Raw genomic sequence first — 13,720 nt, 5'->3', positions numbered from 1 at the left:
TGCGGAAAATCCACAGCAAAAACAGTAGCAGCATGTGGATGAGATAAAACAAATCTCATCCACAAGCTGCGTAAATAAAGAGCGGAAAAAACGCTCAGAAATTGACCTGCGGTGCAGTTTTATTCCGCAGCATGTCAATTGTATTTACGTAAACGCTGCTTATTTGTTGCGGGATTTCCCCATTGAATTCAATGGGGAGGTAAATCCTGCATCAAATAGCAGTTGTTTCGTTTTTTCGGGCGGGTTCGCAGTGATCCCGCCACCAAAAAACCTCCAAAACCAAAAAACATATTATACTTACCTAGGAGTCTCTGTTTCATCCTTCTTGGGTGATGCTTCATCCCATGTGACTGCCGCTGCAGCCAATCACAGGCTGAAGCGGTCTCCTGGGATGAGACGTCATCCAAAAAGGCTGGCCTGCTAGCTGGCCGGCTAAGTGCTGCAGTTTTCCGCAGCAGACATTCCGGGTGAAAAACTGCACCACAGTTCGGTGCGCGTTTTCGCCTGGAATTCCCAGTGGTGCACAGGGCAAATCCGCTGCGTGCTATTACACAGTGTATCCGCCCCGTGTGAACTCAGCCTGAGGCCTCATTTACACGAGCGTTTTGCGTGCGCAAAAGGCACTTAACAGCTCCGTGTGTCATCAGTGTATGATGCGCGGCTGTGTCATTTTCGCGCAGCCGCCATCATTATGACACTCCGTTTGGATGCTTGTAAACAGAAAAGCACGTGGTGTTTTTCTGTTTACATTCAGAGTTTGACAGCTGTTGCGCGATTCGCATGTGCAAGTGCTTCCGTGCGGCATGCGTGGTTTTCACGCACCCATTGACTTCAATGGGTGCGTGATGCGCGAACAGCGCACAAAGATAGGACATGTCGTGAGTTTTTTTCAGCGCACTCACGCTGAGCAAAACTCACGGACTGTCTGCACCGCCCCATAGCCTAATATAGGTGCGTACGACCTGCGTGAAAAGCACGTATATCACGCTCGTGTAAACGAGGCCTAAAGGTATCCCACATCGGAGAAACAAAACAAAAACTACAAACCAGGATGAATCTGCACAGACATACAATAAAACAGGAGCTGGATACACCGGTGGGAAAACACTTCTCTGGACCAGACGACAGTTTGACAGATTTAGGCTCAATGCACACGATGCGTATTTCGTGCATTTTTTTCCACGCGGCAAATCCGCAGCATATTACAGTACCAGCATAGTCAATTAGATTCCAGGAAATCTCATGTACACGCTGCAGTATTTTTCAGGACGGAAATTGACCTGCGGTGGAAAAACCGCATTGAAAAACATAAAAAAAACACACAATCCGGTGCAGCTGCGAATTTCCTGCGTATTGCTGCGGTTTTGGTGCATATTTTCATGCAGTAAAATACGCAACGTGCGCATGTAGCCTTAAAGGTCCTAATGCCGAAGGGTCATTTTAAGAACGACAGAGCGGATGTTAAAATTCCAGTCGACACAAGACCTCAATCTAACACCAGGATTTATGAGCCACTACATGGACTCACGTCACATCCCCCATCAGACTGACTCCAGATCCCTTAACTCCTAAGGCCTCATGCACACAAGCGTGAATCCCGTCCGTGTGATGGCCGTTAAAACAACGGCCGTCACACAGACTCATGCATTTCAATGGGGACGTTCACACGACCGTTGTTTCAATGGAGCGTGTGAACACTCCGTTGAAAAATAGGACGTCCTATTTTACTGTGTGTCACGCATCCCACCATAGACTGTAGTCTGTGGGGGATCCATGATAACGTGTCCCACACGGGTCCACCTCGGACGTGGAAAACGGCAGTTTTTCACGTCCGAGGTGGGCTACGCTCGTGTGAAGGAGCCCTTAGTCATCACCCTTATAACCTCAGTTTATTGCCCCGGCTTATCTTAATAATGTATCACCTCATGTACTAATTGTCATTCATTTGTAAACTTGCCCGAAGAAGGAGCCGGTGTGCTCTGAAAGCTTCATATATCATTTTTTTCGTTAGCCAATAACGGTATCATACCTACTATACGTTAGTCTTTTTATATTGTATTTAACATTGCACAACATACCTGAAAGCCATTATAATTACAAGGGCTATGATGGTTGCTTGTAGGAAACGTTGACTGACACAGCTCTGGTCAGATGAAGCTGGAACCGTCTTAAAAAAACAAAACATAGATACACAAGATCATCACCAAAAGATCAACACAAGATGATATGTAAATCAACTTGCATTCATCCGATATTTAGTAGATCATCTTTCTTCTAAATTTGACACATAGATATCCAAAAAGGATGAGGTGGAGCTTTAAAACACATTTTAACCAAAAACACTTTTACAGAAGCCGTGTAGTAGAATTAAGGGAGGGTAAAAGGAGCGCATGCTTCATGACCCCCACTATATAGTAGCTTCCACCACTCTTCTCAGGACAATTACTATTTGGACATTGTATGATAGTATTTTTAGGACACTGCTTGGTACTCGTCTTTATTATCTTCATGCCACTTTTTGAAAGACTATTGTGACTGTGATACTTTTTGGAATGTTTTATTATATTGTAGCTCCATCATTTTGATCTTTTGCCTGTTTTTTTTTCTTCTGAGCAGCTATCCCTTTCTTTGGTTTCCAAGAAAAAACTTAAAAAGCCCCCACACAGTGTTTCGCACAGGGGCTCCCACAAACCTTGATGCAGCCCTGGGGCTTTATCTGCCTGGATTTAATAGGTTTGTGGCCAGTCTTTTGAAAATATACATGTAGCTTTTTTACAATTCATTGCCACGATGCCGGCATGGACTACTATGTATTCACCTACCTTGCCCATGATTTTGGAAGGACGTTGCTTAAAAGGAATACTCCCTGCACGGCTGAACTGACTCCCAGTGTGACTGAAGGGTGAAAATAGAAAATTATGGGTAAATCAAAATAACAGAAAATTAGTGTATCATTTATAGATACTGGCAAAGAAACCAAAAGAATATGGGAAATAAAAAAAGATTGAATCTTAACCTATTGGTGCTTTTCATGCTGTCAAGCCTCCGGAGTTTGGCCAGTTTCCGACTCCACCTTTCCAGTTCATCAATCCGGGTCTCTAAGTTGTCTGTCAGCTTGCAGAGCTCTTTCACAGCACCAACATTCTCCATAAATATTCGTTCCTGTTAGTTGAAAAAGCAGAGAAGGTCACTAAATGTGACAGTAAAGACGCAAACCTTTGATTGTTGATCTAATAGCACCACAATTCCACTATAATCATGAAAGCTCTTCCTTTCCGAATTAAACAATTCACTATACGGGTATGATTACACGGCAAATTAAAAACGGCCGTAAAATACAGAGCTGTTTTCAAGGGAAAACATCCTCTGATTTTCAGCCGTTTTTAAAGCATCAAATGTTTTTTTGATACGTTTTTTTACGGCCATTTTTTAAGCTGTTTTCTATTGAGACAATGAAAAACGGCTCCAAAAACGGCTCAAGAGGTGACATGCAGCGTAAAAAAAACGCCCCGTCGGAACGAAACACAGTTTTTCCCATTAAAAACAATGGGCAGATGTTTGGAGGCGTTCAGCGCCATATTTCTCGCCACTTTTCAGGGCGTTTATGGCCCGAAAAACGGCTGAAAATAAGCCGTGTGAACATACCCTAATAGTAACTTTTAGATGTAAAAAAAGTATACAATATATATTTAAAAAAATACCTAAAATATATATTGATCTTTTATGTATCCATTGACATATGAATGACATATGTCTGAACTTGATATCGGTGGGATTTGTTAGTGGAGACTTGATCGTAAGAATGAATTGGCCAAGAAGTTTTACTAATTGCTGTGTTTCTTCAGGAATTTTTGTATCTCAATCTCTGCACTAACTTGATGGCACTTCCACTGAAATTAAGTGTACACCCATTGATTTCAAGGAAAATGCTGCTAGCCTAGCGCAGAAATATCTGAAATAAGTTGAAGGTCCACAGTGTGAAGAGTACCGCAGCCCCTTCATAAAGGGGAACACGCCATGAGAATTATGGATACTTCAGCATTTAACTTTCTGATATATCCATGGAGCGTAGAGAAGTTATTTTTTCTGTTGACCATCAGCACCTTTTTTTGTCACGAAGGAACTTGATAGACCCTGACCAAAGACAAATCTCTGTGGAAAGTTGATCTGTTGTGTTGGATTTTTTGGGTCGTTGTCGGGTGCAGTCCTTGGAAAGTCGTTAATGGCAAACAACTGATTGCATCCCATCACTAGAAGCCCAGAACAGGCCAAAGATCAAGGTAGAGATTGATCAGTGACTTGTCGTTTTTACTTATGGAGTTGTCCAAAATGATGACCTTCACAGACCAAACATGATTGACAAGTCGTTGATAAAACCTCTGTCTGAAATCCTTAATGTGTGGCCATCTTTGCTCTATGAGCTTGTTTGTGGTTGTATGTGTTTGCACACAGCCTGTCACACCCATGCTCTGCACATATTCTCAATTACCCATTAGTACTTAGCTCATTCATACATTAAAGTCCATACCTTGTTTACAACTAAGAAATTCTCTATTGTTTCTCCGTTGGCACACAACACATCCCCGGACTCTTTTACGGCTTCGGGAAGAATCTCCTGAACTTCCTGAGCGATGACTCCTACAAAAAAAGAATAATTAAGTCAAAGTAGCAACCATGGCATCCTACTAATAGTGTGAAGATATAGAGAGACCGTTTTACTCATTGAATACTTCATTCACTCATAGTCCCACATTTTTGCGTTCAAAATACCTGTTTCTGAAGAGTCGTCCAGGCCTACCGTGCTGGCAAATTCAGGCTTGTAATGATACTGAACAAGGCGCATCTGGGAGATCCGTTTCAACTGCTCCGTTGTATTGACCTAAGATAAAAAACACATCCTATCAGCGAGAAGTTATACAAGAGTGATGAGAAAGTCTAGATGTTTATATCCGAATATGTAAGTAGGATTATTTTATAGCACGAGCACATGTAGCATTCTGATTAGAAAAAAAATACTCATCCGATCTGGGTAAAATCTTTATGTATTTGGCCAGTTTTGTGAGATCTCTGGCCTTCACCAGATCCTCTATGCTCTGGCAGTGCAAAAGGGGCTTCAATTCTACACATTTCATTTAGAAAAGTTAAGGGTCGGTCCTCCCCTCACTACATTTTTTCAACATCTTTCATCTGATGTTTGAAAGTTATTTTTGTAAGGTTCTAGCTTCACACCACAAAAATGGTTCTGTTTATTGCCATGTTTATCATTTGTAATTGATTGCTACGATTAAGGGCCTATTCACACAAGCGTGTTCCTTGTCCAGGTGCTGTGCGTTCTAACAATGCACAGCACACTGACGCATGCCATCCAATGGGGCTGTTTTTACATCCATGTTTCTTCACGGAGCGTGTTTCCGTCGCGAGAAAGTCATTGCATGTCCTATTTTGGTCCGTTTTTTGTGGACCATTTCGCCCATTGAAGTCAATGGGTGTATGAAAATAACAGATAGCACACAGATGACATCCGTGTGTTGTCCGTTTTTCACGGAATGTTGCGAAGGAAAGAGAAAAAAAAGTGAAACTATGAAGCGGACTACAAATACGGATGCTATACGCACGTAAAACATGGACACATTGAATGCACCTGGACACGCACAAATTATTAAAATGGTCCATTTTTTACGGACACAAATCGGACACGCTCCTGTGAAAGAGGCCTAACTGTGAAATTACACCTGGGGTGAAATTGTTGTATATTAACCTCTTTTACTGGTGGACGTAATAATTAAAGTGGTTGTTCATTTTGGAAGTCCCCTGATGATACGCTGACCGCAGGGTGTTTTCCGCTAGTGTAATCTGAAGGCTAATATGGTATCAAGTGTTCAATTCTCCCACAGCACCTCCACAGGGGAAATTGAGCATTACATAGTGCCTCTTGAAATCAATTGGCTATCCATGTAATGTATGGATGTGCCAGGCACTTCAGAGCGTGAGACATTCTCTGTAGTCACTCTCCACTCTGACTGATAGATGAGGACCTGGAACACAGAGTTCCCCAATAGGCTGTTTGAAAATAAGTTTTCTAAACTAGAAAAGTCTTTAATTTTTATTGCACAGTTTCACTGCAGCACAATGATCTCAGCACTGAGCTCCACCTTTCCTTTACATCTCACCTCCTCAATGTCCTCCTTGGCTCTGATGTCAGAAGGATGCAAAAGCGAACCCATGATCTTGACATTCCCGTGAACCACCAAAGCTTCATCTGGCCGCTCTGTGTTAATACCAATACGTCCATGGTGAAAAACAGTGTCTGAAAGTTGACCACGTTGCCAAACCACTTCACTGTCGCTCTCAAACTGGCCAGGATTTGAGGCCTGTGAAGAATGGGTTCAATGAAAGACACAAGATGCTAACAGTGTAAAATATCCCATCCTATCACCGGAACAAGATTCTGATCAACAATTTATTAGAGCCTTTTAATTGGTTATATCTTCTTAGGCATTCGCTTCAGATCTCGAAAGATTTCTTTTTTTTATACTTTTATTTCATCTATCAAAATATCCTAAAATAATTCACATACAAAAATGTTACGCTTTTAAACGCCATCCACCTACCACCATCAACCCACCCAATCGCTTGAGAGAAAGTAAAGAGGGGGAAAAAAAACAAAACACATTTCTATCCATTTGGTCCAGATTTGTTGGAATTTTGCATATTGATTTCTGTTATTATAAATTTACTTTTTCAAACAATACTGAATGAGAAACTTTATTCCTCCAGACTGCATTAGATGGCTCATTCGGTGACATCCAGACCTGTAGAAACACAATTCCTGCAATCATCACAGCTCTACATATGGCAGTGATGACATATTTTGTACCTCTTATCCCTTTCTTGCTACCCAACATACAAACAATTCAATTTAATGTTAAATCCAGTAAAAAGTCTAAGTTCTCTAATAACCTGCGGCCAATCTCACGTTTCGGGCACTTCCAATAAAGATGAATTAAGTTTGGATGCTCCATTTAACATTTAGGAAATCCATCCTACACAATCTATCTGGATAATAATGGAACCTATTACTAATAAACCACTGAGATATTTTAGCTGTTGAGTTAAGAGACACGTCCTCAATGTCTCTAAGGATCGATTCCCATTGATTTATTTCCCAATTTCCAACGACCTTCTACCATTCCTCTATTGATGGCAGCGGGTTATTTCTGAGATCCGACCTTAATAAAACCTTATACAGTTTGTAAATTAATTCCTTTGTCTTATAAGTATTTGATGTCAATATAGATATACGACTATATCAATCATCGTGAATTCAAAGCGATCGGTGATAGAAATGATCAGATGTACTATCTGATGGTAAACGGAAATTTAAAAAAAAGTATTTTGTTGAATATGGAGCTGCTCCTGCAAAACATGGGAATTTAAAGGAATATTACAGTATGTTATCCTACTAAACTTACCCGGACAATGATGCGTTCAGATCCATGTGCTGCAACAAGGTATGTTTGATTCTGTGCCTGGACTTGGAGCGCCACCACTAAAAGAAAATACCTGCAAAAAGCACAAAAGTGAGTATCAGAATGAGAAGATGGATTGTGAATTTAAGGAACCATCGATAGTAGAAGGCAAGAACATGGCAAGAGGTTATATGCAGAGATTAAAGAATGACTAAATTTGTAATAAAATTCTTTGTTCTTTAAAAAAAGATGAAAACATAAGATATTTGCATATTTGTTAGTCATAATTAAAACTCATTCACAAGCCATTTTATAGCACTGTGCGACCTCTGAGGGATATGAAGCCACAATACAACACCCACTACCATGTATGGATCCCTACTATACCCCCGGGTTAAAAGAATTAAGGTGTTAGAATGACTAAGTCAAAGTTCAGACCTCTATCCCATTGAGATTCTGTGGATCCTAAAAGGGTTGTCCAGGTTGGGGGCTATTAATTAGACTGATGACCTATCTACAGAATAGGTCATCAGTATATGATCAGTGGGGGTCCGACACCCAGACCCCTCACCGATTAGCTGTTTCAGCTGCATTTGAGCGCCGGAAGCTATGTAGTGGTCGGTGATGGAATCAGAAGGCTCCGACCACTGTATAGCGGCCGTGCTGGGGTACTGCAGCTGTTCATGTGAATAGGAGCAGAGCTGTAATAACCCAGCACGGCCGCTATACAGTGGTCGGAGCCTTCTGATTCCATCACCGACCACTACATAGCTTCCGGTTTACAGAAGTTGGTGAGGACTACACAATTTATATTTAGGCCCTGATAAATAAAAACATAGATTTGATTATATATCCTATAATAGAATTATAGATTACAATAATCTGACCCCATAGAAAAACTTTGAACCACCCTTCCCAAAAAATGCTGATGTCAGGGCAGGCAGCTTGAGGAATGTATAAAGTTTTTTCATTCGTCTCATCTATATATATATATATATATATATTTACTAGGCATATCATAGGTCTCTATGGACAGAACCCACATCCATGGATGGATGCAAATAAGACAGATGGGAAAACCCCTTTATAGTGGTTCTCTGACCATATAAGACGTTTATGGCATATACACGGAATATGCCATAAGCGTATGATAGATGTGGGTCCCGGCTCTGGAACCTGTAACTATCTCGAGAATAGGGGTCACCCGACCCCGGTCCCGCCAGTGGCCGCCACATCCAGGTGGAGAATTAATGGAGAGGTGACTGGCACAAGCAGGCTCAACTCTTTACATAACACTAATAGTAATTAATGGCTTGAGCCCTGCACATGGGCATCCAGGTTACAAATGAATGGAAAGGTTCCTGCACATGTGCGTGTCTCTCTCTCCATTGATTCATTCTCCGCCTGGATGCGGTGGCCATCGGCCATCTCACCAGGCGGAACTGGGGTCGAGTGACCACCATTCTGGAGATAGGTGCGTGTCCCAGAGCTGAGACCCGCAACTGTCAGACATTTATGGCATATCCTGTGGATATTTAAAGCTTTCCACTATTGTATAATATAATCTATTGATGCCTTAGAGTCTGGGACTGCTATACTCACCTCTGGTCTGGATTGGGTTTTCCTTTTTTTCTCATGTTGTTTGCTGTAGTTTCACTGAAATGGAGTCGCCCAACTGTGACTTTAGTGACCTGGTCTGTTGGAAGCGACAACCTGAGAAGACCAGAGGGAATACTTACACAACTTGAATTTCCAAGTGTAAGTCAGACATTTTGAACTTGGAATTGTTGCGTCTTTATAATTGTCCCTCCCTTTACTTACGTGACTGGACTAAAAGGGCGCTTGCTGCGATCGGACTGCGATTGCTCAATACTGATGCTTTGATTGATGGCCTCCAGCTGCAAAGATCCAAGGGTAAGGATACATTTTGATTCCCACAAGCTTACATGGATACTAAAAGCATATTTCGGACATTAGATTTTGTTGGTGGATCCTGCTCATCTTCCTCAGTTTACTAAAATAACATACATGACCAAATGATATTAATATTGGAGAAAAGGAGCTGTTTTCTCATGTCTATAGTCTTTGTTGGATAAAGACTATACAGCATATTTCAATATGGGATAGTACACTGCTGTATGTAACATAGGCAGCACAAACTATTCAGAACAGCCCTTGTTTATAAGCCCTGTTAGGTCATATGGACATTATAGAGGGGGTCCCATAGTTCAGGACCCTTCTCTATTAGTCAGAACGGAGAGCCAGTGCAAAGAGCATATCTTGCTCTGGAGGACTCATTTTGGTTATGTATTTACTACAATGGTTACCATGTAATACTACGTCTCCCTTGCAGCACGGCTGTAATGGAAACGCAGAAGATCCAGCAGCTTCACCGGATGATAACAGCCGATCACTGGGGGTTTCAAGAGTCACACTCCCAGCGATCAGCTCAAAACATATGGGGAGCTTCATCAAAAAAGCCAATTGTCCGATGTTTTTAAGTGTAAAGTGAAATCGATATTTATTTTCCATTATTTAATGGATTTCTGTCAGTATTGACTGTGTCACCTGCATAGCTCCAGGGTAACAGTAGGGTTGCACATAAAGAAGAGGGGCACACAAGTAAAAATCAAAATGGGTCATCCCTCCGGGCGCTGGTTCACACACACAAATATATCACTGTAATTTTTTTATCCTCTATGACTTGTTGAAGAGCATGACCTTGGGACTGGTACCGTTAAACATTAGAGGGAAAACACTGCAATTGGGAATGTGAATGGAGCCACCACCGCCATGTACCCCACAGAACCTACTTGGGTTGGATGCCCGTGAGAAGATTTGGCAAGTTATCCCTTCATTGTAATATAACGTTTAGAATTAATTTATTTATTGAGATCTTCACACAATTCTCACCTTCACACCATTTAGTTTTAAGTAGAAGCACTCGATAGGTAGGATGCCTTCCGGGGTTTTGACATATTTAGGCTCTCCGATCATGCCGATGTACACCGTCACTTGAAAATGGTTTTTCTTCTGGCACACAAAAGCATCATCTCCCACTGAGAAGTTAAACCCTTTGTCTGCATCCACCTTGTAAGTGGGCATTGGGCTGCAAGAAACAAGACCATTTAAGGGTCATTTATCATTACTTACACTGCTATGCTACCTAATTCATCTTGAATGTGCTGTATACTCTAGCCAAAAGTTGCATGGCTCTCATACAGATACTGTGCTGCTTATGTGTATTAAAGGGGTTTTTCCAGAATCAAAAATTACCAGCTATCCACAGGATAGGTGATAATTTTATGATCGTTGGGTGCCCCACCGATTGCGAGAATCGGTGTCCCGATTCCCGTTCCTCCTCACTGCTCGACTGCAGTGAGGAGGACAATGAATGGAGCATCGGTCGAGCATACTACCACTTCATTCAAAGTCTATAGAAATTACGGAAATATCAGAGTACAGCGCTTTTTTAAAAAAAACGTATGGAGAAATGTTATGACTTTGACTTACAGTTCCTTGTAGTTACTGTCATACAAGTTGAGCCACTTATTTTGTAGATGTGGCTGCCATTTTATAGACTGATAATTAGGGTCCAAGTAGGAGCCATTCAGACTGTCATTATCTTGCATAAGACCTAGAGTCAAAATCAGAAAAGGTCAATTAAACTAGGATGATGACTGCTGTACCCATAATCCAGCCCCAAATACCCCCCTTGTTATTATATGTTATGTCATTACTATTGTAGTACCATGTACATCTTTAGTGAGTGCTATCGGTGAGAGTAGGTGTCCATGCATTAGTGTATTTATGCAAATACATATGGGTATTGTTTGTAAATGGTACATTATTTAGTACAAAAGGCATTTTGTAAGAATAAAAAAGACAAATATATTCAATTTATTCCTGAATTTAAAAAAAACGAAGTTACAAACTGATATTGTAGGTCACAAAATATTAATATGTGCACAAAAAAGTGTTCTGTGTTACAGTATTCAATTGGTATAGGTATTTTGTGCCACAAAATGTTTAATGTGTTTCATAAAAATGGGATTTTGTGCAAAATATAGAAGGGTATGTTGTATTATAAAATGTTATCTTGTTTTATTTTTTACGTTTAGACCTTATATTGAACTTGACTTTAGTGTTGTCTAGGCAATGTCAATCATTTGCCTGTATTTCATGAGCAGTAAGCACTGAATACATTTAGGGTACGTTCACACAAGTCGGATACGTTGCATAAAAGCGCACAGCGTATCCGCCCTGGTGGCCGCAGGAAATTTCGGCCGAATAACCGCACCAAATTGTGGTGCAGTTTTTTGCCTGGAATGTTCACTGCGGAAAACAGCACAGAAAAAAAAAGCCTATATTTACCCGTAGCCATGGTATTAGTTGCGGGTTTTACCTCCTCATTGAATTCAATGGGGAAAACCAGTGATTCTGCAACATAAATTGACGCTGCGGATCAAGAAATCAAAAACAATTTATGAATGTTTTTTCTGCAGGTTTTTTACCCTGCGTGTGGATGAGATTTGTTAAAATCTCATCCACTCTGCTGCTAATGTATTATGCAGTGGATTTTCCGCAAAGAAATCCGTTGCCGAAAATCCCCAGTATTTACACTACGTGTGGACTTCTTATACTTCAAAATGTCGTGTTCACAAACAGCCCCATAAATAAAAGACATTATATCACAAAGCATCTTCTCTTCCTCAGTAATTACATGCCAGTCAGTGCCCAGTCCTTGGTATGTGAATGGTACATCATCCAAACTTTTGTGTATGCCAATGCTCCACCATGTCCTCAGTCAGTGACTATGTGTACGTGTATTGTCAGTGAACTTCCGGTCTACCATGTTCCTGCTCTAGACATATGTGTGGGACTATGTCAGTGTGCCAGTACCCGGCTCCTGTTTCACCATGCCTCCACTGGGTACTTGATCCCTCAGATTTGGAGAATCTGAGTGTTTCCTCTTCTTTGCAGGGTGCACGGGGAGTCTGAAATAAAGCAAAACATTCTGTAAAGATCTTTGACTCTTAGTATGACAATTGAAGAACCTAAAATCAGTCATCTTCTGTAAATGTTTTTGTGTGGAGATATTAGGGGTAATGGCTTCAGGTTTTCTGTTCAGATTTGCAGATGGAAAATCCGCAGTGGAATTCAGTAGCAGCAAATTGGATGAGATTTTAACAAATTTCATCTACTGTCTGCGAAAAATTTCCACGCCAAGATTTACTTGCAGTATAGATTTTTCAATGCTGCGGTAATAACATGGATTTGTTGTGGATTTTCCTCACTGAGTTCAATGGGAAGGTCAATATCCGCAATAAATACCAATTGTTACAAATGTTGCTGTGGATAACTCGTGGATCAACAGCAAAAGTTGCAGGTTCGGATAATTGTAAAAAAAAAAAACACAACTGCTTCAAATAAAAAAAACTATACTCACCTTTGCAGTCTTCTGCTGCTCCCTTCGGTAACATTAGCCTGGTCCCCCACCAGTCCCTGTATCCTGGGCATCACTGATGACGTGTTGTGAAGACATGTGTTTTCGCTGTAGCAGTCACATATGACTTCATGTCATCTCTGGGGGCCAGGACACAGAGACCAGCGGCGGACCAAGCTAGCGTTACAAAAGGGAGCGGCAGAAGATTGAAAAGGTGAATATACAGAATTTCTTGCCGATCTGCAGTGGTAAATCCACAAGCAAATCCGCACCAAAATCTGCATGATTTATTTTAATTTTTCCGCTACAGATCTCCTCTGGGCTCCCTTCAGATTTGCTGCAGAAGTTTTCCCAAGCAAATCCGGCACGTGTGGACTTACCCCAAGTCCACACGTACATGTTCACATTAGCATCATAGCTTCCATTATTAATAGAGCCATAGCAGCTTTGATGGATCTGTTTTGAAATAGAACCTAGCGAATCTTGACGGATCCCATTTACTTATAATGGGTCCCTCAGGTTTCTATCAGCTTTCCAGTGTATTTGAAGGTTGTGCAGATTGCACTATTCTTGCCATCAAAAAGCAATGGAAACCCATGGAATGGAAACTAGTACAATGTGAATAGAGCCTAAAAGGTGCAAAAAAATTTAATAAAAAAAGTATCCAGTTTTAACACCTTATTTTTTTTTAACACATTTTAATAGCATAAAGTGACACTATAGTTAAGACTTTTCATGAGTTCCCCTTTCTGGTATGGTCTTTACATGTAGTTTTGGATTCTTGTGGGGAGGCTAATGCATTGGT

At 41.0% G+C, this 13,720-nt stretch overlaps 1 protein-coding gene across 6 annotated transcripts in view; it reads right to left on the bottom strand.

Moving 5' to 3' along the window:
- MYRF (myelin regulatory factor) overlaps positions 1-13,720 on the bottom strand; it is a 50,681-nt gene that overhangs the window by 14,471 nt on the left and 22,490 nt on the right. For 5 of the 6 annotated variants that reach the window (XM_075837651.1, XM_075837653.1, XM_075837656.1 and 2 more), the window contains 12 exons: positions 12,372-12,466; positions 10,983-11,106; positions 10,383-10,578; positions 9,291-9,367; positions 9,072-9,182; positions 7,473-7,563; positions 6,171-6,371; positions 4,771-4,879; positions 4,529-4,638; positions 3,017-3,162; positions 2,823-2,895; positions 2,079-2,167 (listed from right to left, as the gene is read on the bottom strand). In XM_075837651.1, coding sequence (XP_075693766.1) covers positions 2,079-2,167; positions 2,823-2,895; positions 3,017-3,162; positions 4,529-4,638; positions 4,771-4,879; positions 6,171-6,371; positions 7,473-7,563; positions 9,072-9,182; positions 9,291-9,367; positions 10,383-10,578; positions 10,983-11,106; positions 12,372-12,466 — 1,422 coding nt within the window. The remainder of the gene's footprint in view (positions 1-2,078; positions 2,168-2,822; positions 2,896-3,016; positions 3,163-4,528; positions 4,639-4,770; positions 4,880-6,170; positions 6,372-7,472; positions 7,564-9,071; positions 9,183-9,290; positions 9,368-10,382; positions 10,579-10,982; positions 11,107-12,371; positions 12,467-13,720) is intronic. The other variant, XM_075837652.1, reaches the window with a different exon arrangement.

Source organism: Rhinoderma darwinii, chromosome 9, assembly GCF_050947455.1.
Source record: "Rhinoderma darwinii isolate aRhiDar2 chromosome 9, aRhiDar2.hap1, whole genome shotgun sequence".
Taxonomy (NCBI): Eukaryota; Metazoa; Chordata; class Amphibia; order Anura; family Rhinodermatidae; genus Rhinoderma; species Rhinoderma darwinii.
Note: the sequence above shows the minus strand (reverse complement) of the source record. Positions and strands in the feature narration are given on the sequence as shown.